Here is a 24,956-nt window from a genome sequence, read left to right on the forward strand (position 1 = left end):
TGGAGGAATTAAGGGTTGTGGAGAAAGGGTACAAAAGTGGAGGGGAGTACACAGTCATGATGTAATTAGATGGCAGGTCTGGTGAGCCAGAGGGCCAACTGCTGCTCCTATTTCTAATGCGAGGAATAATGCCATTCCCAAGGCGGGGACGGGAGGATTCATACATGAATTGCAGGTGCTACAGGTAATCAAGAAGGCAAATGGAATGTTAGCCTTCATTGCTAGAGGGGTGGAATTTAAGAGCAGCAAGTGTACTGGGTACAGTTCCTTCATAAGCCCAGGTGTTGAGTGCTGGCCATCAGTCTCCTGAAGATAGGGCTCTGCTCCAGCTGGGGCTGCTCACAATGGTGTAGGGACAGTCGGGCAGCAGTATGACGGCTGCAGTAATGGGGTTGCTCTAGTGCAGACTACACTTTTAGAAGAACCAGCCAGACCTGAGGGCAATCTCCTGGGTAGTTTGTTAAGTGATTGGAGATTTTTAGTAAGGTTGTGAATTAATGGCATTCTCTGCCACCACTCTTATCTTTGGCAGGCTCACCAGCAAACTTCGCCGTGTACACCGCTCTTGTGGAACCACATGGGAGGATCATGGGATTGGACCTTCCTGATGGTGGACATTTGACCCATGGCTTCATGACAGAGAAGAAGAAAATCTCCGCCACGTCCATCTTTTTTGAGTCCATGCCATACAAGGTGAGATGGGCAGCACGGATGGCATAGCAGATGGTGCCAAGCTATTTACAAGGCCTGCCACCTGGGGTCAAATCTGCCACTGTCTGTAAAGGACCTATCTCATTGGCCTGGAGACTTGATGGCGACTCGAGTCTCCGCAACATCTCCTGGAGACTAGCCGGGTCTCCAGGGAGTCGCGGGAAATTCAAAGATGCTCGATTTTGTTTGGAGACTTTTTCCAGTCTTCAGCAGGTCTCGGAGACTAATTTTGTCCGCGACTGGGGAGACGTCGCTGCGACTGCTGGGCGAATTGGTTGTCACCTTGTCTGGAGACGTCTCGGATGTCGTCCTGGCGTTGCCTTGGTGAGAGCACAAGCTGTTTTTGGTCGCAGCGATGTCTCCGCCACTGAGATACCAGTGTAAGGTGCTTGTATGTTCTCCCTGTGACCATGTGGGTTTCCTCCAGGAATACTGATTTCCTCCACTCTCCAAAGCATATGGAACTGGTAAGCTAGTGTGATTTAATGGGTTAAAGGGCCTTCTACCATGCTGTATCATTTTTTAAAAAGCTAAAACAGTTGGAAACATCTCGTCACTGATTTGGCAGTCAATACCTCAATGGACCTTTAAAAGTCATCTTATAAAGTACCCTTCAGCCAATTATGTATGTGTTAGATTTTCAAAGTAGCTCTCCAAATTGTTTTACTTCATCCTTTCAGCCTTGCTCCGCTGCTCTCCCACCCCTTTCCACTGCCCCCACCCCCAACTGTAGCCCTACCAGCAGTTTTTATTTTCTTCAGGTCATAATCTAATGCAGTTTAGAAAGTCTTTATTGAATTTGGTTCCTCTGCCCTTTGGGGCTATGAATCCTGATCACAGCAACTCCTGCAGGTGATGACATGAGAAGAGAGCCATCAGTCTCCATTTCCCCACGACTGGCTGGGAATCTGGGAACACAAAATCTGATGCAACTTCACAAGTTGGAATGATGATGAGTTAATTGTCATACACATTGTACACATACACTGGAATTCATACTTGCTGCAGCCAAACAGATACTTCACAAAAATAAAACAACTTGCTGTAGTGGACTAGATTGAATTAAATAGAGTCAATAAACAAAAGATGGAGATAATAAATATTCAGTTATCCTTTTGCAAATAGTGCCGGGAGCCCTTTTGGTGTTGGAGCACTCCCTGCTTCGCGTAACGAGGGAAGGTTAGCTGTTAGAAATAAAATGTTCTCAAACCTAGAGGTACTGGTCTTCAGGCTTCTGTACCTTCTGTCCGAAGGCAGCAGTGGAAGAGGGTGTGACCATAGTGATTGGAGTCCTTTATGATTAAAACGAATAGGGGTTTCATATTAATTGGGTGGCATGGGTCTATTGGGCCGGAAGGGCCTTTTACAATGCTGTACGTCTAAATTGAATTGCCTCTTGAGGCAGCACATCACATAGACATCTTCAATGTAAGATCACTGCTGTGGACTCGACTCCACCTACCTGCCTTTCCCCTTTAACCCTTAATTCCCCTACAGTGCATTCTTGGATAGCATAACGTGAAGTAGGAATCACAAAAACTGCATTGTGGATTCTAGACACAGATTGAAGGATTGCTTTGTCGAGCACCTTCGCTCTGTCTGCTGCCACAGCAAGGACTCCTAGTGGCCAACCACCAACTCCACTTCTCATTGCCACACTGACTTTTCTGTCCATGGTTTATGTGCTGCCAGGTTGAAGCTACATTGGAGGAACAAAAAGAAAATTTAAATTGTTTATCCCACCTTCCTTGGCCATGCTTTTTTCTGTCCTCTGCTCAATATCAGTTTGGCAAAATCTCTAGTGCCTTTTTGTGGGAGCTTCATGTGAATGGGTGGGGTTCCTCTGGAGACTATTTCTAATGCAGTGTTACGAGCCCAAAGGACCCCAAAACCCAGCAGCAATAGATATTCACCATGACAAATGGTTACTTAAACAAAAGTTGTTTTTGATTATCTTTAAACATGTAAACAGAATCAAACTTTAACTTACCACTATTAACGTAACTAACTAACTTAACCCCCTTCTAATTCTAAGCGCACATGTGTGTAATGTGTGTGTAAATTTAAGAAAAGTTCTTTGGTTCACAGTTTAATCTCGCTTCTCATTCTTTCAAGTTCACTGGTTGCAGACAATTCTTATACTGTGCAGAATTTAACATGTATAAAGTTCACCATTAACATGTATAAATTTACTGCTTGAAAGGTAAATGTTTACCTCTCTGGAAGGTTCTCGTAGGGTTTGCAGAGAGAGATCTGTGGTTCCAGGATTTCCACAACTGAGGTACCACCATTAGTCACCTCAATGTCTTGCTGATGAAACTTGCCCCATCAGGGTTCTCCAGATGATAACCTCTTTCTTTCAGGCTATCACAGAGTTTCTTTTTGTTTCACTTATTCCAAGAGAAACATCAGACAGATAGCACTTCCAGCCATCCGCCACTCTGGAGCTTCTGTTTCAGTTCCAACAAGCTTCTCCTGGCTTATTACAGCTGTGTGTGTCACACACAGTCAAAGACTCCCTTCTGTCTCTCTATCTGAGAGACAGCTGCATGTCCTTCTCTCTCTCACTTGCAAACCCCCGACCTTCTCTATCAAGCAATAGAAGTTAGTCTTCTGCTCCCATCTGTTGTTTTAGGTAAACAATAATCTCTCAATGACCTCTGAGTGAGCACTTTGCAGAGAGGTCAAAAGCCTTGCAAAAAGGTCCAACGCAAACAACCTGGCTCTGGTTGTTGTGCTAAGACAATGGTTCATTCATTTCAAATGTGCATAGCATTCTCCATAGTTTCTGTAAGTCACCGAATATGAATTCTTCAGTATTTCAAATAAAATCTGTTTTAAAGTGTGTGGATGTAAGTAACCTACTCTAATTTTACCAATTTATCTCCCAAAACATTCCCAAATATTCCATCAAAGCAGGCAAATGGAATTAGGGGTAGACGGACAGAAAGGATAGTTCGGAAACAGTGGGTCGAAGGTCCCATTTCCATACTCTGCTATTTACGAAGGCAGTTTCCCGTCACAGGTACACGAGTGAATGGAATAGAGGCCATCATCTCCTCAAGCCTGTTCTGCCATTCACTGAGATCATGGCCAATCTGATAGCAACTACAGCTTCACATTTCCATTTGCCCCATTATAAATATCTGAATACTTCTGCCTTAAAAGTCCGCTTCACTGCTCTTTGAGGAATAGACTTCTCAATCTTAAATGACAACCACTTACTTTTAAACGGCAAACTGGCTCTGAATTCTCCCACAAGAGGAAGTGACCTCTCAACGTCGACTTAGACCAGACCCGTCAGCATCTGCTTGTATACACCTCCTCTGTACTTACAAAAAATTGTGGACTTGAAGCCACAGAACCTCAGAGCTAATGTTTCAAGCTACTGCTGATTCTCTCACTGAAGGTCTCTGGCAGACTGTTTGTACTCCTGTGCTGACCCCGGCTTTCAGGGTCAGGAGCCTTGCCCTGTAACTTGTTCTCTGATTCAGTTCTGCGGACAGCCCCCTCCCACCCCAGGCCCATTGTTAGCATACTGTTTATATAGGAGGGAACAGCTTGAAATAATTTCTATTGGTAGAGATAAAGACCCTGGCAAACCTAAGGGCCTCGCTGCCCTGAACGAGATGGCCTACTACGTCCTTGGATTTTATTGGTGGTGATTGCGGAAAGTGAATGCATTTCTTGTGATCTTAAATTCCCTGCATTCTGGATTGGAAAGCAAAAGTATAACTCAAAAAAGCAGGAAACTTTTAAGTCAGTTAGTTTACCATGTGCCACTGGGGAGCTGTTGGATTCCATTCTTAATGAGGTAGCAACAGGACATTGGAGAATTGTAAAACAGAGTGAACATGGTTTCATGGAAGATAAATCATCTTTGACATTTTGTTTCTAGAATTCTCTGGAGGTTTTGACAATTAGGGTACATAAAGTGGAACAAGTAATTGTAATATAGCTAGATTCCGGGAAGACTTGATTTGTGCCATAAGTGGCTAATCCACAAGTTAAAAGCATACAATATTGGAGGTAATGTATTGGCATGGATGCAGGAGTGGCTATCTAAGGGAAATCAGAGAGAGAGAGAGAGGATAACCTTTTCAGGTTGGCAATAAGTCACACCACAAGGATCACTGCAAAGATTCAAATGTTTCACATGTATATTAATGGAAGGGCCCTGGCAGGAGTGGGACCCGTGGCTTAATTTAGCTCAACATGAGGAACCTCGCTTGCACTGGACACACAGAGGAGTGATGCCTCGTTCCCAGGTTAGATGAAGGGACCAAAAATGCTCTATTCAGATTTGCTGAAGAAGCATAAATTCACAGATTGGGAGGAGGTCTCAAAGAGCTGTTGTTAATTCAAATAAATGGCCGAGAAGATCACTGGAAATGTGAAAGGGGCAGCTGAGGAAGGATAATGGAATGTTGGATCTAGAATCAGGAGGCGTAGCTTCAGAATCGGACAGATGAGGATTTTCTCCTTTCACTCTCTATCCAAGAGAGTTCTGAACTCGGAATCATTGAATATATTCAGAGCAGGAACGGGCTGAGTGGAACAGGATAGTAGCATTGAGGGCAGCATTGGATCATCTGTGATCTTCCTGAAGGCAGAACAGACATGAGGGGCTGGGTGGTCACTTGCCGTCGTAGTCCAGAAAACCAGGCCGAGATGTAATGGATGATGTAGAGCTTTTGGTCATGAATTTCCACAGGTCTATTGGCCACTAGTTATTCTCACTTCTGGGTTTAGTTCAATTGACTGATGGGGGGAGGGGGGGGTAAATTGGTGCCTCCATTTGACAGGTGAATCTCGCACACATTTACTGGTAACAACCAAAGATGGATTTGCCCTCATCCACTGTTTAATATGACTTTAAGATATAATTTAATTGGAAGGTACAGATATTTGGAAATTTCATTGATTTCCTCTTGGGCAGTGGGTAATTTTGAGTTAAATACGGCTGAGGCCATCGTGCACTCACTCCCTCCATCAATTCTATCTACACCTCCTGCTTCCTTGGAAAAGTAGCCACACGTTAAAAGACTCATCCTAGCCCAGCCACACTCTCTTCACACCCTTCCCATTGGGAAGAAGATTTGTGAGTTTGAGATCACACACCACCAGATCCGCCGTTATCAGACTCTTGAATGAGCCTCACACAGTGAAACTGCATTCCCTTTACTCTGAATGAACTGATCTCTCTCTGTCACTCTGTACATCTGTGTCTTACTTGCTGTACTATGTACGAGATGTTTAGCCTGACTACACACAAAACAATTTTTTTCCACTGCGTATTGGGACCTGCTGAAGGGTTGCAGTCCTAGCCTGAGGGTAGAGATCAGGGCAGTGCCATGACTGGAAGTCCCATATTTAAACTAAATCTCTCCAAAAGGCCCATGGAACTATTTTGAAGAAACTTTCTCCAATAACTGAAAGGGTGGGCTTTGAGAGCCCACCATAAATACTGGCCTTTTATTGAGATCTTTGGGATGTCGCCAGCACTGCAGGGTCTGCATTCATTGTTTTCCATTTCCTGGGGGTCTTCAGGATTCCTCCAGTTGGTGACATCATGAGAGAATGACATATTTCATTCCCTGGAGAGTAGGTACCAAACCAAATTGTTGACCTGAATTTAACTTGCATGCTGGCAATGGAGGGATTTAATCCTGGATTCCTGCTTTGTTAGCCCAGTAAGTTGGCTGGTATATGCTATGTCACCATGGAGTTTACATGTTGCCTGACAGGTTGCCTGACAAGCTCCATTGGGACTTGCTACATGGATGTACAAATGCAAATACTCTTAACTCTTTTCATCCAACCATAACGTGCTGCAGGGGTTATCATTCACAGATAACTGGCTGTTCCTTCTTTCCAGGTGCACCCTGAGACTGGTTACATTGACTATGACAGGCTGGCTGAAAACGCCCGTCTCTTCCACCCAAAACTCATCATTGCAGGTAACAGCCCCCCCCCCCCCACTGAGTTATGGTCACTGGCAGAAGGCGAGGTCTCGACCTCCGCGGCATCCTCAGCAACTTTGGCTTTTAGGCGAGTGCTGGGAGGGAAACGTCTCCTCAAGGTTCCCAGTTCGAAGTGGGCTGAAAGGAACCGCGCGCTACCCAAGAGGTCCAAAGCCACCTGTGCAAGTGGGTTGACGAGCATCACAGGTTGGTGGAGCTGCTCCCTTAAACTACCAGAGACCTGGGTTCAGTCCTAATCTGGGATGTGGGACCTTCCATTTCCTTCCAGTGACCACGTGGGTGTCTTTCAGGTGTTTGGTATCCTCCCACATCCTGAGGATGTGCAGTTGGCTGGTTCATTGACAGCTCTAAATCTGCCCTGGTGTGTAAGTGAGCAGTGTAATCTTGGGGGGAGTTGATGAGAATGTAGAGATTTTTTTTTTAAAGGGCAGCCCAGTTAGCATAGGGGTTAGCGCCACGCAGCACCAGCGATTGGGACCAGAGTTTGAATCCCGATCCGTCTGTCAGGAGTTTGTACGTTCTCCCCATGTCTGCGTGGGTTTTCTCCTGGGGTCCCGGTTTCTTCCCACAGTTCAAAATGTGTTGGAATTTAGGAAAATTGGTTGCTACGGGCTCGGGTGATGAAAGGGCCTGTTATCGTGCTGAATGTTTAAATTTGATCAACGTGGATTTATTGGACTGAAGGACTTGTTTTGGTGCTCAATCTTTCCATGATTCTATAAATGACAGATTAGGTCTGAGGCCAAAGGTGCTGAGGGTGCCTGAACCATCTGCGAACCCTAAGGAGGCCCTCGAGCCAGGTGGGCTTTGAGGAGGAGAGAGGCTGAGGTGTTGAGGGGAAAAAACTTTCCAGGAGTGGACACCATAGTTAAAACCATAAAACATTACAGGTCACAATGTTGTGCCGACCCATATGTACCTACCAAAAAAAACGAACCCCTCCCTACCCCATAACCTATTTTTCTTTCATCCATAAGCATGTCTATGAGTCTCTTAAATGCCTTTTTGTTCCAGCCTCCACCATCATCCCTGGCAATGGGTTCCAGGCACCTGCAATGCTCTGCTCTGTGTATTTAAAAGAAAAACTTACCCCTTAACTTTCCTCCCTTTACCTTGTACAGATGTCCTCTGGTGTTTGCTCCTCCCACTGTGGGGGGAAAGAAAAAGGCTTTGTCTCTCCACCCTATCCATGCCTCTCATAATCTTGTAGACCTCTACTGTCTCCTCTCATCCTTCGCTCCAAAAACTCTGCTATCCTTGCCTCATTCATAAGACATATTTTCATATCCAGGTATCATCCCAGTAAATATCTGCCCCCTTCTCTAAAGCTTCCACCTCTTTCCTATAATGAGGTGACCAGATAATACTCTAAGCATAATCTCATCAGAGATTTGTAGCGCTGCAACGTTATCTCGTGAGGGATAGTGGTCGGGGAAGCTGCTTTCTACAAAGCCACAGGTGCCTGACCTGCTGAACCAGCGTTGTGTATTTCATTTTTGTTCTTTCTTTGAGTTGCCACTCTAGGCTGTGGTTTATGTTGTGGTTTCTCACTCTACTTTTGGTTGCTCTTCCCAGGTGTCAGTTGCTACTCCCGGAACCTGGATTATGCCAGGATGCGGCAGATTGCAGATGAGAATGGCGCCTATATGATGGCAGACATGGCGCACATCAGTGGCTTGGTAGCAGCCGGGTTAGTGCCATCCCCCTTTGAGTACAGTGATGTGGTCTCCACCACAACGCACAAGACCCTCCGTGGCTGCAGGTCCGGTATGATCTTCTATAGAAAAGGTAAGGATAAAATATTCCCCTCAAGAAAATCCCAGCCTTGCCTGTCTGATACCAAGCCAGTTCTGAGATTTATATTAACAATTCCATAAACGTAATAATTAATGTTCAGTCATAGTGTAGAAATTGCAGTGACTCTGGCAGAAATATTTAAAATATCCTTAGCCACAGGTGTGGTACCGGAGGATTAGAGGGTAGCTCACATTGTTTTTAAAAAAGGCTCCAAAAGTTACCCTGGAAATTATAGGCCGGTGAGCCTGATGTCAGTAGTTGGTAAATTATTGGAAGGTATTCTAAGAGATCAGAATTACAATTATTTGGTTAGTTAGAAACTAACATGGCTTTGTGCGTGGTTGGTCATATTTAACCAATCTTGTCGAGATTTTTCAGGAGGTTGTCAGGAAAGTTGATGAAGGAAAGGCCGTGGATGTTGTCTACATGGACTTTAGCAAGGTCTTTTACAAGGTCCTGCGTGGGAGGTTAGTCAGGAAGGTTCTGACGCTAGGTATTCATGGTGAAGTAGTGAACTGGATTCAATGTTGGCTGGACAGGGGAAGCCAGAAAGTTGTGGTAGATGATGGCTTCTCAGACTGGAGGCCTGTGAGTAATGGTGCACCTCTGGGATCAGTGCTGGGACCATTGTTGTTTGTCATCTATATCAATGATCTAGATGATAATGTAGTAAATTGGATGAGCAACTTTGCAGATGGCACAAAGATTGGAGTCGTTGTGGACAGTGAAGAAGGCTTTCAAAGTTTGCAGAGGCATCTGGACCAGCTGGGAAAATGGCCTGTAAAATGGCAGATGAAATTTAATGCAGACAAGTGTGAAGTGTTGCATTTTGGAAGGACAAATCAAGAAAAAAAAATGCATAGTAAATAGTAGGGCACTGAGGAGTGTGGTAGAACTGAGGGACCTGGGAATACAGATACATAATCCCTGAAAGTGGTGTCACAGGTGGATAGTGTCGTAAAGAGAACTTTTGGCATACGGCCTTCGTAAATCAAAGTATTGAGTACAGGAATTGGAATGTTATGGTCAAGTTATATTAGACATTAGTGGGGCCAAATTTAGAGAATTGTGTGCAGTTTTGGACACCTAAGTACAGGAAAGATATCAATAAGACAGAATGCAGAGAAGATTTACTAGGATGTTGCCTGAACTTCAGGAACTGAGTTACAGGGAAAGGTTAAACAGATTCAGACTTCATTCCCTGGAGTGTAGAAGAATGAATGGAGATTAATGTAGGTAGGCTTTTTCCACTGGTGAGATGCAAACCAGAGGGCATGGGTTAAGAGTGAAAGGGGAAAAGTTTAGGAGGAACATGAGAGGGAGCTTCATCACTCAGAGAGTGATGGGAATGTGGACGAGCTACCAGTTGAGGTGGTGAATGTGGGCTCAATTTTAAAATTTAAGAAGAATTTGGTCAGGTTCATGGATTGGAGAGGTCGGGAGGGCTATTATTGACTGGGTGCAAGTCAGTGGGCCTAGGCAAAACAAAAATGGTACAGCACAGACTAGAAGGGCTGTAGGGGATTATTTCTGTGCTGTAGTGTTCTCTGGTCCTATCTCTGTCCAAAACAGATGCCCTTCAATCCTCAAGTTATGCCCTCTCGTCCTAGACTCTCCCACCGTGGGATACAACCTTTCTACATCTACACTGTCTGCCTTTCAACATTCAAAATGTTTCAATGAGATTCCCCCCTCATTCTCATAAATTCCAATGAATACAGGTCAAGAGCTGTCAAGCGTTCGTTGTTTGATAACCCTTTCATTCTATAAGCCTCCCTTGAACCCTCTCCAACATCAGTATCTCTTTTTTTAAATGAGGAATCCAAAACTACTCACAATTCTCCATTCGAGGTCTCACCAGTGCCTTATAGAGCTTCAACGCCTTGTAACCTTTCCAATTTGTGTTAACCCCTCCCCAGACTCTCTCTTTCCATTTCTCCACCTCCCCATCCCTTCCTTCTCTTATTGAAGAGCTACTCTCTCCCTCTATCATTTCTCAATTGTTATTCTCCCACCTGTATCGAGAGCCGCTTTCAGGTGGAATAGCCAGGAGAATACGTCTCCACAGCTGGCTACAGGTGTGCACGAAGGCGCTGTTCTGGCACCCGAAAGGTCCGCAGCGGGGAGAGGCGCTGCGGAGCAAACGCCAGCTCCTGTCGACTGTGGTCGTAGTCCCGTCTGCTTTCAGGTTTCTCGGGGGTGGTGGGGGGGGGGGAGTGCTCAGAAGTGGAGAAAACACCTACCCGAGGAGGTTTGGGTAAGTCTGTTCTCAGGTGGCCTTCCAACAGCCGCATTCGGGTATTTTAGGTGGCTTTACATTGGGGTATTCTGGCCACCTGAACGCGGCTTATCTGTGATCTCTTATCTGTTAACCTGTGCTCTTTCCTCCTGTCCCTTCCCCCTCCCCACCCCCATCTTTTTATTCAGATGCCTGCCTCTTTTTCTTACACCTGACGAAGGGCCCCTCTACTTCCTAAGGATGCTATGTGACCTGCTGAGTTTCTCTCTAACATTCGAGTATTGCACTCAATCTGCAGACTTTCCTGTTTCACTCATCAGTACCTTCCCTGGGTCAGTTAGGGTTGGGCAGTTACCACAGTGTTGGCAGCAACATCCTTTCAGTGAATATTGCAGGCGACACTCCTATTCGAAGATGGATGATTGAACACCACTGTATGGTTCTGCTCCCTCTTCAGGAATCCGCAGTGTCGACCCAAAGACGGGCAAGGAGGTTGTCTACAACCTGGAAAGTGCCATCAACCAGGCTGTCTTCCCAGGGCTGCAAGGTGGGCCCCACAACCACGCCATTGCAGGTAACACATGCAGCTGTGTTGCATCCAGACACTGCACAGGGAGCCCACCCACAAATGGTCAAATGTGTGTTAATTGAATGTCGTCTGGATCTTGCCAATTCAATTTATCAAAGTTCAGCGCATTTGGGGGTCAGTTTTAACCTCCCCATCTCATGTGATTATGAAGGGCTCAAGCACGAAACGTCGGTGATGTATCTTTACCTTTGCTACATAAAGTATACTGCTGAGTTTCTCCAGCATTGTGCTTTTACTGGTTCAAGAATAGTTTCCAACAGCTATCAGATTTGTGAAACTCCCTATACCAACCTCACCGTAAGCTAGTCTGCGACCGTCAAGAAATCTGCATGCACTTTTGAAACGTCACTTTTTTGCACTAACTGCAACTGTGAATGTTTTCTATCCTTTATATTTATTACCTCTTTTACTATTCACTTTTTATTATTTTAGTTGGTGTTTCTTGCATCCCTGTTAGGCTGCAGCAAGTAGGAATTTTGGTGCATCTTTACATTGTATTTGTCTGTGACATTAAACTCATTACTCATTGCTGGGATGTGAAGTCCATCAGCTTTCTGTTATTGTCCCAGGAGTTTGAGGAAAGTGGATCAAGACGGGGAAAAGTTGGGTGGTTGAACATTGTACCATGTGTCAGAAATAAAACTTCTCACACATGAGTCTCTTTAAAACTGATGACACGACAAGCTTTATTTACAAGTCTGCAGAGTTGGACTCAACTGGCTTCTCACCAGTTAAGCCCCGATACATACAGTGCATTGATTTTTATACCTTTTTTGCTTGTCCTTCCCCTCCTCTTTCTTTCTTTCTTTGGCTTGGCTTCGCGGACGAAGATTTATGGAGGGGGTAAAAAGTCCACGTCAGCTGCAGGCTCGTTTGTGGCTGACCAGTCCGATGCGGGACAGGCAGACACGATTGCAGCGGTTGCAAGGGAAAATTGGTTGGTTGGGGTTGGGTGTTGGGTTTTTCCTCCTTTGCCTTTTGTCAGTGAGGTGGGCTCTGCGGTCTTCTTCAAAGGAGGCTGCTGCCCGCCAAACTGTGAGGCGCCAAGATGCACGGTTTGAGGCGTTATCAGCCCACTGGCGGTGGTCAATGTGGCAGGCACCAAGAGATTTCTTTAGGCAGTCCTTGTACCTTTTCTTTGGTGCACCTCTGTCACGGTGGCCAGTGGAGAGCTCGCCATATAATACGATCTTGGGAAGGCGATGGTCCTCCATTCTGGAGACGTGACCCATCCAGCGCAGCTGGATCTTCAGCAGCGTGGACTCGATGCTGTCGACCTCTGCCATCTCGAGTACCTCGACGTTAGGGGTGTGAGCGCTCCAATGGATGTTGAGGATGGAGCGGAGACAACGCTGGTGGAAGCGTTCTAGGAGCCGTAGGTGGTGCCGGTAGAGGACCCATGATTCGGAGCCGAACAGGAGTGTGGGTATGACAACGGCTCTGTATACGCTTATCTTTGTGAGGTTTTTCAGTTGGTTGTTTTTCCAGACTCTTTTGTGTAGTCTTCCAAAGGCGCTATTTGCCTTGGCGAGTCTGTTGTCTATCTCATTGTCGATCCTTGCATCTGATGAAATGGTGCAGCCGAGATAGGTAAACTGGTTGACCGTTTTGAGTTTTGTGTGCCCGATGGAGATGTGGGGGGGCTGGTAGTCATGGTGGGGAGCTGGCTGATGGAGGACCTCAGTTTTCTTCAGGTTGACTTCCAGGCCAAACATTTTGGCAGTTTCCGCAAAGCAGGACGTCAAGCGCTGAAGAGCTGGCTCTGAATGGGCAACTAAAGCGGCATCATCTGCAAAGAGTAGTTCACGGACAAGTTTCTCTTGTGTCTTGGTGTGAGCTTGCAGGCGCCTCAGATTGAAGAGACTGCCATCCGTGCGGTACCGGATGTAAACAGCGTCTTCATTGTTGGGGTCTTTCATGGCTTGGTTCAGCATCATGCTGAAGAAGATTGAAAAGAGGGTTGGTGTGAGAACACAGCCTTGCTTCACGCCATTGTTAATGGAGAAGGGTTCAGAGAGCTCATTGCTGTATCTGACCCGACCTTGTTGGTTTTCGTGCAGTTGGATAATCATGTTGAGGAACTTTGGGGGACATCCGATGCGCTCTAGTATTTGCCAAAGCCCTTTCCTGCTCACGGTGTCGAAGGCTTTGGTGAGGTCAACAAAGGTGATGTAGAGTCCTTTGTTTTGTTCTCTGCATTTTTCTTGGAGCTGTCTGAGGGCAAAGACCATGTCAGTGGTTCCTCTGTTTGCGCGAAAGCCGCACTGTGATTCTGGGAGAATATTCTCGGCGACACTAGGTATTATTCTATTTAGTAGAATCCTAGCGAAGATTTTGCCTGCAATGGAGAGCAACGTGATTCCCCTGTAGTTTGAGCAGTCTGATTTCTCGCCTTTGTTTTTGTACAGGGTGATGATGGTGGCATCACGAAGATCCTGAGGCAGTTTACCTTGGTCCCAACAAAGCTTGAAAAACTCATGCAGTTTGGCATGCAGAGTTTTGCCGCCAGCCTTCCAGACTTCTGGGGGGATTCCATCCATACCTGCTGCTTTGCCACTTTTCAGTTGTTCGATTGCCTCATAATTCTCATCCAGGGTGGGAACCTCATCCAGCTCTAGCCTTAGGGGCTGTTGAGGGAGCTGGAGCAGGGCGGAATCTTGGACTGAGCGGTTGGTACTGAAAAGAGATTGGAAGTGTTCTGACCATCGGTTGAGGATGGAGATCTTGTCGCTGAGGAGGACTTTGCCGTCTGAGCTGCGCAGCGGGCTTTGGACTTGGGGTGAGGGGCCGTACACAGCCTTTAGAGCCTCGTAGAAACCCCTGAAGTCGCCAATGTCCGCGCTGAGCTGTGTTCGTTTGGCGAGGCTAGTCCACCACTCATTTTGGATCTCCCGGAGTTTGCGCTGAAGATGGCTGCATGCGCGACGGAAGGCTTGTTTTTTCTCTGGACAGGACGGCTTTGTAAGGTGAGCCTGGTGGGCAGCTCGCTTCTTTGCCAGCAGCTCCTGGATTTCCTGGCTGTTTTCGTCAAACCAGTCCTTGTTTTTCCTGGAGGAGAAGCCCAGTACCTCTTCAGTGGATTGCAGTATGGTAGTCTTCAACTGATCCCAGAGGGTTTCAGGGGACGGGTCCGTGAGGCGGGTTGCAACGTCGAGCTTTGCTTTGAGGTTTGCCTGGAAGTTTCTTCTCGCTTCGTCTGACTGCAGTTTTCCAACATTGAACCTCTTTCTGGGGGCTTTATTGTTCCTGGGCTTTGGCTTGAAGTGAAGGTTGAGCTTGCAGCGAACCAGCCGGTGGTCAGTGTGGCATTCCGCGCTAGGCATGACCCTGGTGTGGAGCACATCTTGTTTGTCACTTTCTCGCACCAGGATGTAGTCCAGGAGGTGCCAGTGTTTGGATCGGGGATGCATCCAGGTGGTCTTAAGGCTGTCCCTCTGCTGAAAAAGGGTGTTTGTAATGACAAGCCGCTGTTCTGCGCAGAGCTCCAACAGGAGGCGCCCATTGTCGTTGCACTTGCCGACGCCATGCTTGCCCAGGATTCCTGGCCAGGTTTCTGAGTCTTTGCCGACACGAGCGTTGAACACTGTTTTAATTGGTTAGTTTTTGCAAAATCATTCTAAGTACACTTGCATTTGTAATTATCATGTTAGTCAAGTACACTACGAACTCTGCACACACTAAATTCTGTTTTTCACTCTTTTATCAATCTTTGGCTCCTACATGTCTCTTTGTGACCATGAAAGATCTCTGTTTGTTATAACATTGTCCAGCTGAACTTTTATGGTAAGCTCCCTGTCTATTCTGGCTTCCCCTTTTATGATTAATCATCACATTTTAACTTAAGCCATTTTAACCTAAATTCTATATATATAACAATCCACCCCTTTCTCTCTTTAAAATGTGTGTATTATATATATATATGAATGGGGATTTTAACTCGGGGAAGAGAAACGTTTCATGATAAATTAATCTCGTGCTGAAGTGGACCCCCGCAGACCCAACAATTGGTTACATTAAAAGTTCCTGCAATTCTAGTTGCAAGATCAACAAAAAGGTTATCTCCCCCAACTGCGTGACCGAAACTTTCATGGTTATTTGGATGGACTCGAACTAAGTCCGGCTGTCTTAAAGGGGCAGGCACTTTCGAGTGTGGAGTGGAACTTCTCATTGGAACAGTACGCTGGTGTATGCAAAACCAGAGTCCATCAGGGCATGGTGGGCCTGAGTCACCCTTCCAACCGTTAAGAGGGAAAGGAGTGGTATTAGGAATCTGTATATAATGACCCATATTATTTCCTTCTTTTTCCACACAAGGGGTATATGGATGTTGGGTGGTATTTTCTGCCCAGCATTTCTCAGGAACTGAGGTATGGGAAATAAAATTACCCTCCTTTCTTCCCCAAGTGTGGTCCTGAAACAGGACCACTGTGTCTCTGCATTTCTTACATTTCACACCTGATAAAGACATAGGCAAACTAAGAAAAATCAAAGAACATAACAATAACATTGTGAATCAAGTCTTTCTGCGAAATCGCAAGGTAAGAGGTTTTTCTCCAGGAACACAAGTCCAATCTGAGTTCGTATCAGGGTCCTGAGGCGCCTCTACAGGTCCCTTAAATCTGGATGCGTGCGTCCACCCCTTCTCTCTTGTTCGTGCTGCAGCCTCTGTAGTTAAGAGAACTTGGTATGGACCTTCCCACTGGGGCTGGAGTTTTTCAGTTTTCCAGGTCTTGATGAGAATCCAGTCTCCTGGTTCCACTTTGTGTAAAGAAAAGTCTAAAGGCGGTGTTTGTGCCAATAGTCCTCTCTTTCGTAAATCTGCAAGAGAGCGTGACAGTGCCTGTAAATAGTTCCTAACAAATATATCCCCTTCCCCCAAGGTGGGACACCCCTCAACTGTATTCCAGAAGGGAAGCCCAAACATCATTTCATAAGGGGACAACCCTACATCTTTTCGTGGGGCCGTACGAATTCTCAATAAAGCCAGGGGCAGACACTTTATCCAAGGCATTTTAGTTTCCACCATTAATTTTGTCAATTGCATTTTTAGGGTTCCATTCATACGTTCAACCCTCCCTGAGCTTTATGGATGCCAAGGGGTATGCAATTTCCAAGAGACCTGTAATGCATTACAAATCAATTGCTGGATTTTTGAACAAAAATGTGGACCCCTGTCTGAGTCTATGGAATCCATTATACCATATCTGGGGATTATCTGCTCTAGGAGGAGGCGAGCTACTGTAGAGGCTGTAGCATTTACTGTTGGGAAGGCTTCCACCCATCGGGTAAAGTGATCTATTACCACCAACAGATACTTCCATCTTTGGACTTGAGGTAACTCTGTGAAGTCGATCTGGATACTTTGAAAAGGGCGTATGGCTAATGGTTGACCTCCCATGGTCCCTGTCCTCATTACCTTTTTATTAATTTTTGTGCATAGGTGACAGCTCTGCACCTCCTGTTGGGCCAAGATGTAGATTCCCTTACACACATATTCTCGAAGCACTGTGTCACATAAGGCTTGGGTGCCCCAGTGGCTCTGATGATGCAGGTGTTTTAAAATATTGCGAGTTATTTCTTTATTTAGAACCATTCTTCCATCTGGTGTCTTCCATGTTCCATCAGGCAGCTGGCTTGCGCCCAGCTGAGCCATGTCCTTTTCTTCCTTAGCAGTGAAAATGGGAGCCTTCTTTATGCCTTGTCTTATTGGGATTAAGGTCAGCAAACGGACTTCTTGTTGCATGGTTGCCCTTTTGACTTCTTCATCAGCCAGTCTGTTTCCAATTGCTGTCGGGGTATCTCCCCTCTGATGGCCTGGTATGTAGACCACTGCTATTTCCTGGGGTAATGTCAAGGCTTCTAAAGTCAGAGTAATCATTTGTTCGTGTGCCAATTCCTTTCCTCTTGATGTAATTAGACCACGCTCCTTCCAGATCTTACCAAAGGTATGCACTACCCCGTATGCGTATTTGGAATCAGTGTAAATCGTTCCAGTTTTCTTTGCCAGTATTCTGAGGGCTCTCTGCAAGGCATATAGTTCACAGGACTGTGCTGACCAGCTTCCGGGTAGTCTCGTGGATTCTACTACTTTCCAAGTATTTCCTCCTATTATAGCATACCCACTTCTTCTCATTCCGTCAACACATCTGGCGGAGCCGTCAATGTAGAATTCATATCCTTCTCCCAGAGGAGTATCGCAAAGGTCTTCTCGGGTCTTGGTCTGAAGATCCGTCAACTCGACACAGTCGTGCTCCACCTCTCTCTCTGTTTCACTGCCGTATAAAAACTGAGCTGGGTTGCAGCTATTAATCTTTGCAAACTGTAGATCTTCTCCAACCATTAAAATGGTTTCATACTTTAATATGCGAGAATCAGTCAGCCATCGATGGGCAGTTTGTGTTAATAAAACACTCACAGAATGGGAGGTGTACACAGTCATCTTTCCTCCAAAAGTAAGTTTACGTGCTTCCTCTACCAACAGAGCAGCAGCCGCTACTCCCTGGATACACGTCGGCCATCCGCGAGACACTGGGTCCATCATTTTGGAAAGGAAAGCCACTGGGTGTCGCTGACCGCCTTTTTCCTGTGTTAAAACCCCCACAGCTGTTCCTTGGTTATGAGTGACAAATAGCTGGAAGGGCTGTTTTAAAGAGGGCAGAGTGAGTACCGGGGCTCGTGTCAGGCGATGCTTCAAGTCCTCAAACCATCCCTCCTCCTCCTGGGTCCATTTCAATGGATATTCATTTTCATTTGTTAGCTTTTCATACATAAACTTCACCAACGCTGAGTAGTCCTCTATCCATAACCTACAGTAACCTAAGAGTCCCAGGAATTGGTCGAGCTGTTCGGCCAGTCCTATAGGATCTTCCAATAACTTTTTCATTTCTTTCTTAAATCCCCGCACCTCTGTACTAGTTAGGGGAACATTCACATATCCCGTTCCCCCTCCCGGTCCTCCCATAGGAACTTCCCTCAGGGGATTTAGGCTTATTGAAAATTTTGATGGTCCTGGACCAGTCTGGGATCTTGTCCAGGGTCGGTTTACCGGTGGAAGTTTAGGGTCCGACTCCCTTAATTCATCCTTTTTTTCCCGGCCCCTTTCGGGGCAATCAGATTCATCACCTTTCCCCTCCGGTAATGAGCTTTCCTCGGGCGCAGTAGGCACCGGGGGAATATAAGGAGGGGGAAGGTTGTCCAGAGGTTCCCATTTCTTTTCTCCCGCTACCCTCAATTTAAAACATTTTGTTAAGGATCCTGGCCAGGGAACCCAACAAAATGCATATGCTGACTCTTCTTGATTCACCTTTGGTCTCGAATTTACATATATGTTTAATGCTTGTCTAACCCAATCCTCATCAGATCCAAATTTCGGCCACCAGACCGAGGAACCTTTAATAGGTTGTTTCGACCAAAGGAGACAATATTGGACCATCTTTTTCTTGTTTTTGTCTCGATATATTTTACTATCCCAATTTTCAAACATTCTCCCCAAAGGGCTGTCAAGGGGAACTCCCAGGAATTGTCCTGAATTTTCAGATGAGCCCTTAGATTTTGATCCTCCCATTTTCCCACCTAGATCTGTTTATCGTTGCTGAGGACCCTCTCGTTCTGGACCCTACTCCCTTCTTCTCAGACGCCTCGTCGGAGGTACTGTCCCTCCTTCGGTTACCGCTGAGGTTTCCCTGGGGTTGACCCCTCTCTTCTCGGCACTTCGTCGGAGGTGCTGTCCCTCCTTCGGTTACCGCCGAGGTTTCCCTGGGGTTGACCCCTCTCTTCTCGGCACTTCGTCGGAGGTGCTGTCCCTCCTTCGGTTACTGCCGAGGTTTCCCTGGGGTCTATCCTAGAGTCCCACGACAGGGTCCTCACGCCACGACAAAAGCTCTATACCTGATCTATTACGTTAGGTTTTTTATCCAAACAGGTGTATCCCGTTACACCTGTTACCCAATCCCCACACCACAATCGTAAGTCGTCACTTACCGGTGTCTTCCCGGGGATTGAACCGTCACCCTTCTCCTCTCCGTCTTGTCGTGTCACCTTGTCCGGATACCACTCGCTCAAGCCGCCCGAAGCGACGAGCAAGGGACTAGGAGCCGCTGAACTCAGCGGGGTGCACTGCCTCCGATGTCCCTCTTCTCGCCTCCCCCCACGGCTGGAGTGTAGATCCCGGACGAGCCCCCATTTGTCAGAAATAAAACTATGTGTATGACAATAAACTCTTTATCAATTCCTGGCATCACTCGTGTAATGGTCTGGTGTTGGTCTGTCAGGATCAATGGCGACAGAACCCACGGGTAATTGTCCATTGAGCTTGTGACCATGGCGCTGATGTTCACTGTGGCCCGAGGCTGGCTTGAAGCTGTCACCGCCCTCAGGCAGGGCCCACAGGTGAAGAGATTCCCACTGCTCTCCGGCCAATTCCCATTCCATAGGTGGGACAGACATTGCTGACACAGATTTCCTGGCAGTACTTTAGAGTGAATTTGTGTTTCTAATTTCAAACACAGTGACCAGTCTTGAAAAAAAATCCACAACAGTAAATTGTTTTTTGTTAAAGAACTTTGAAGGATCTGTGCAGAGGAAAACTGAGTACGACCTGTAATACTAAGTGTTTCTCTTTCCACAGATGTCTATTGATTTTAATGCATGCTCATTTTATACATGTGCTTCTCTTGGTTTATTTCCCTTGTAGTCTCTCTCCCTTCTCTTCCATCAGTGCATTCCTTCCCCTGATGGCAGCTACTGTATTTTGATCTGTTCCGATTAACTCTGCAATTTGCTCGGTTACTTAACATTGGAGGTTTAGCTTTGTGCTGTTCTAATTGAATCGTTTCACGTGTCTGTTTGGCCAGGGGTCGCAGTGGCACTCAAGCAGGCAATGACTCCAGAGTTCAAATTCTACCAGCAGCAAATTCTGTCTAACTGCAAGGCTCTTTTGACTGCCCTCATGGACCTAGGATACAAGATTGTTACCGGTGAGTGGAGCCAGGGAAGGATGAGGCTTCCTTGGGAGTAGAGCTCCCTCTGCAGAGGTGAAATCAAGTGGGTCCTGTTTCTCTTTCCGCAGATGCTGCCTGCCCTGTTGAATGTTTGCAACGTTATTAATTTTTATTTCAGATTTACATCTGCAATCATCTAATTTTGTTTAAGTTTAAGCTTTCAATTATTAAAAATGGTAACAACCCTTTCGGCCCACAAGCCCATGCCGCCCAATTACTGTACATCCATTTGGCTTACAATCCCTGGTATGTTATTTTTGAATGGTGTGAGAAAACCAGAGCACCTGGAGGAAACCCATGCAGACATGGTGAGAACGTACAAACTCCTTACAGACAACAAGGGATTTGCTGTAACTGCTAACCGTGCTGTTTCACATTTAAGGCCATCTCTGATGTGTTGGTAAATAGAGAAATGAAATAAAGCATTAGCCAGGAGCTTCCAACAAAGTATTTGGATTAGCAAGCAAAGAAAGAGAAGTGGAGGGATTCAACATGTCATACAGCATCCATGGGGAGAATTGGAACATCTTTTGGAGACCCGATTTGGACTAATCTGTCCGTGGCAAAAAGCTGGGCCGTAGTTGCAATGAAGTCATCAATAGGGTTGGGGGGGTGGGGAGCGGAGTTGAGGGAGAAACCTGTTGGTAAATTCTGGCTACAAGAGGGATGAGGAAACAGACTGTGATTATACGACTGCCCCTCGCTTCCCTGTGGTTAATAGTCCCATCGAAATATGTCCGGCTTCGGCCATTGCAGCTTGTATTTGCGTTGTGCCTTCTGTAGGTGGATATTCCCAGGAGCAGGTTGCAAGGGCTCTTTAAAAAAAAAAAAAATCCACAATGTGGTGTATAAAACATTGGACTAGGTCTTTGAGGGCTCGAGTACGGGGAAACTTGAAGGAGGCTCTTGGAAACGAGAGTCGATAGTGCGGGCCGGTTTGGAAAGGGAATGTTGGAGTTTAGGGCCTTCGCATCTTTTATTGCAATATATTTATATATTATTTATATTGTGTATATATCTGATAGTTCCAGTACGTGTTATGTGTGGGCACCATGGTTTGGAGAAACGCTGTTTCATCTGGTTGTACAGGTGAACTTGAACCACAGCTGCCACCGGTGGAATAGTTCAAATCGGAAATGGCCAGGAAAATTGGGGTTTGGAGTGTGAAGGTTGATTACAGGGCTGGAGAAGATCACAGGGATAGGGAGCAGCGGACGAACTTCAGCGCTCCCATCCACAGATCAACCCCCCTCGCAGCCCTCCCTCATGTTCCCCTCCACCTCAGCCGTCCCTTCTCGCACCCCCAAGAAGCCATGGAGCATGGTGTCTTGTTGATGTAAAGAGATTGCATTGTGGAGGAGTGGGTAATAGGCCATTTTAAGGAAGTGACCAATGAGCTGTTTGCCTCCATCGGAGGGTCCTGGAAAGTGTGTTGACTTGGGCATGATGGATCTTTAGCTGCAGCCATTAAAAGGCACTGACTGCTGGGAACCCACTGGAGTTTCAGTCAGACCCCATTACTTTGTTCCCCTGTCTCCAGTTTAGCAGGGGTGTCCCTGGGTTTTGTTGTGCACCCAGTCTTCCTGCTTTAGGAGGCCATCGTTGAAGACTCTAAGGGTGGTATCATGAATGCAACACTTACAGCGCCGGCAACCTGCGTTTGAGTCTGCTGCCATATGTAAGGAGTTTGTACGTTTTGGACATGTACGCGTGAGTTTCCTCCAGGTGCTCCGGTTTCCTCCCACATTCCAAAAACATGGGATGATCAGTTAATTGGTCACATCAGTGGAATTGTGCAGCATGGGCTTGTGGGCTGCAAGTGGCTGTTACCATGTTGTATCTCTAAATTTGAAATTTATCCAAAACATTTACCATATATGTACATGTAGTGGTTGATCCTGTGTAATAGTCAACCCCTCACCTCCCCCCAATTTTGGCTCTTGACGCCCCAACCATGGATCCTCACACCGTCAACGCCCACTGGAGCACCCAACACATGGATGGCAGATCCTCGCCCTGGACGACCTCCCACTGGAGCTCCCAATGTCCTGACCCATGCCCACAGGAGCTTCTGACCACATATCTCGAGCCACTCGCCCATCCGATCGCAGATCCTCGCCACGGCCTCCCGCCTATCTGAGCTCTCGATGCCCCAAATGCAGACTTACCGCTCGCTCCTGGCCATCCGAGCTCCCAACTCCTTGAACGACGCAGGTACCTACTGCAGTCAAAAGTATGACCCGTGTAAAAGTTGACCCCCCCCCCCCCCCACAAGTTTGATCTGGCAAATTATTCCAAAATTCTCAACATTTGCAGGAGTATATACAGTAAATTTATAAGCTTATCCTTATGAGGGGTTTTGTTAGTTTTAAGTTTTTCTTTAATTTAAAGTCTTCAGAGTGACGGTTGTAAACTGAATCTTCATATTTTCTTGAGAATAGTGTGTGTGATCACAGTTTGCTTCAGTTACTCAACCCAATCAGCCCTTCTATTCTCATGGTGATATACACCACACCTTTATCCATTAGGTACTGTACCAGACTGTGGTGTGAAAACTATTATGCATTGTTTTGTCCTCGTGCAGGTGGTTCAGATAATCACCTATTCCTGATTGATCTACGGAACCAAGGAATTGACGGGAGCAGAGCCGAGAAGATTCTGGAACAATGCGCCATTGCTTGCAACAAGAACACTTGTCCAGGTAGGCTGCCGCTTGGGTTAGCACAGTTAAACATCATCAAGCGCAAGCAGGGTAATCTGAAATGAAGCCAAGCCCTAGAGCGTTGGCAAGGCTTCAGTCTGCCATGTAGTCTTTGGTGAATGACTTGAGGAAGTTGGAGAGGAGGTTTGCTTCTGAACGAATGCCCAGACAACTGGCTATTGGGTGTGAAAAAGGGAAGGGCTTGAGGTGGAGAGAACTGCAGAGATGGGGAAAGCTGGGGATATGGAGTTTTGAACAAGAGCCCTGATAGGCTGCTGAGCATGGGTGGGATGGGCCACATTTCGGTGGTTGAGTCTAAAGGTTTGCTGGACCCTGGTGGTCAGTTGGGATATTCTGTGTGGATACCAGACAGTGCGAATAGTCGATCCTTGATTGAATGGTGGCCTGGTACATCTTGCTTTTGACCTTCTCCTCCTGGGAGGTTTGGAGCTGGGGGGTAGAATGGAGGGTGATCACACTGAAGGCAGGAGAGGTTCAAGAACATCAGTGAAGGCAAAAATTGGGGTTGGTAGGGTAATGAGGAAGGGTAAAGAAACAAGCAGGATCGGGGGGAGGGGGGAGTCCTGGATGCATACAGCAGTTCAAGTTTAGTGTCACAGGTTCTTCTGCAAGCAGCCATAGCCAGTAGAGGAGAAAGCAATCACAGTTACACTGGGATCAATCCACCAAACTGTTGAGCTATTGGAAAGCACCTCCAGATGTGTGCATTCAGGGCAGAGCACATCTAGAATTCTGTTATCAAATTGCTGTTAGTCATACAGCGTGGAAACAGGCCTGTCAGCCCACTTTCCCACTCTGACCAAAATGTCCAACCCACTCTAGTCCCACCTGTTTTCATCTGGCCACGTTCCTCTAAATCCATCCTATCCATGTATGCATCCATTTTTTTCTTAAATGTTGCATTAGTCCCTGCCTGTACCACCTTCACCGTCAGCCTCTTCCATACATCCACCACCCTCTATTTTTAAAGAAAAAAGTTACCCCACCGGCTCCCTCCCCCCTCAACTTGAACTTGTGTCCTCTGGTTACAAATTCCTCTACCTGGTCCAAAGACTCTCTGCGTTCACCTGATCTACTCCTCTTGTGATTTTGTACACCTCTGTGAGATCATCCTTCATCCCCCTGTGCTCCAAGGAATAAAGCCCCAGCCTGCTCAACCTCTCCCTATAACTCAGGCCCCAGAGTTCTGGCAACTACATCAAAAATTTTCTCTGCACCCTCTCCAGCTTGACAACATCACGGTGACCAAAACTGAACACAATATTCCTCGCAGGCCTCACCAACGTCTTGTTCAACTGCGACATGACCTCCCAGCTTCTGTACTCAGTACTCTGAAGCCCAAGGCATTTTAGTCACCCTATCCACCTGTGACGCCATTTTCAAGGCAATGTATGCAAGATCCCTCTGCTCTACCACACTGGTTGATGTTTGTACAATCAAGTGGTCAAGAGCAATATCACCAAGGGGATTGATGGGAGCAACAGGACCTTTGAAGGTGGAACAGGCCTGAAAGTCAAAGCAGTAGGGCTGTCCCTGAGCTGAAAGACTCACAAGAGTCAGATAAATCTTTGACACAATGAAATAGGTGCATGGCCATGAAGAAAGAATGTCCTAGCCTTACCCACTGTTTTCTTGCCAGGTGACAAGAGTGCCTTGCGGCCCAGTGGTCTAAGGCTCGGGACACCAGCACTCACTTCCCGGGGGCTACTGCAGGAGGACTTCAAGACGGTGGCAGATTTCATTCACAGAGGTAATGCCAGGGAATGTTGCAGAAATTGGCGGGATTGGGAGCAGGGTCCCCAGCAGAGTGATTTGATCCTCCAGATCATGACTGTGCTTTCTGGCATTCTCTGCAGAGCAGTGAGATACCCAGTGCTGCATCTGGATTTTTTGGGGCAGTGACCATCTCCATTCA

At 46.5% G+C, this 24,956-nt stretch overlaps 1 protein-coding gene across 9 annotated transcripts in view; it reads left to right on the forward strand.

Annotated features, from left to right (window-relative positions):
* The window catches only part of shmt1 (serine hydroxymethyltransferase 1 (soluble)), a 45,482-nt gene that overhangs the window by 18,390 nt on the left and 2,136 nt on the right, over positions 1–24,956 (forward strand). For all 9 annotated transcript variants that reach the window (XM_069928355.1, XM_069928356.1, XM_069928357.1 and 6 more), the window contains exons 5-11: positions 533–693; positions 6,590–6,671; positions 8,271–8,483; positions 11,189–11,305; positions 20,173–20,295; positions 22,904–23,020; positions 24,681–24,791. In XM_069928355.1, coding sequence (XP_069784456.1) covers positions 533–693; positions 6,590–6,671; positions 8,271–8,483; positions 11,189–11,305; positions 20,173–20,295; positions 22,904–23,020; positions 24,681–24,791 — 924 coding nt within the window. The remainder of the gene's footprint in view (positions 1–532; positions 694–6,589; positions 6,672–8,270; positions 8,484–11,188; positions 11,306–20,172; positions 20,296–22,903; positions 23,021–24,680; positions 24,792–24,956) is intronic.

This window comes from Narcine bancroftii, chromosome 3, assembly GCF_036971445.1.
Source record: "Narcine bancroftii isolate sNarBan1 chromosome 3, sNarBan1.hap1, whole genome shotgun sequence".
NCBI classification, from domain to species: domain Eukaryota; kingdom Metazoa; phylum Chordata; class Chondrichthyes; order Torpediniformes; family Narcinidae; genus Narcine; species Narcine bancroftii.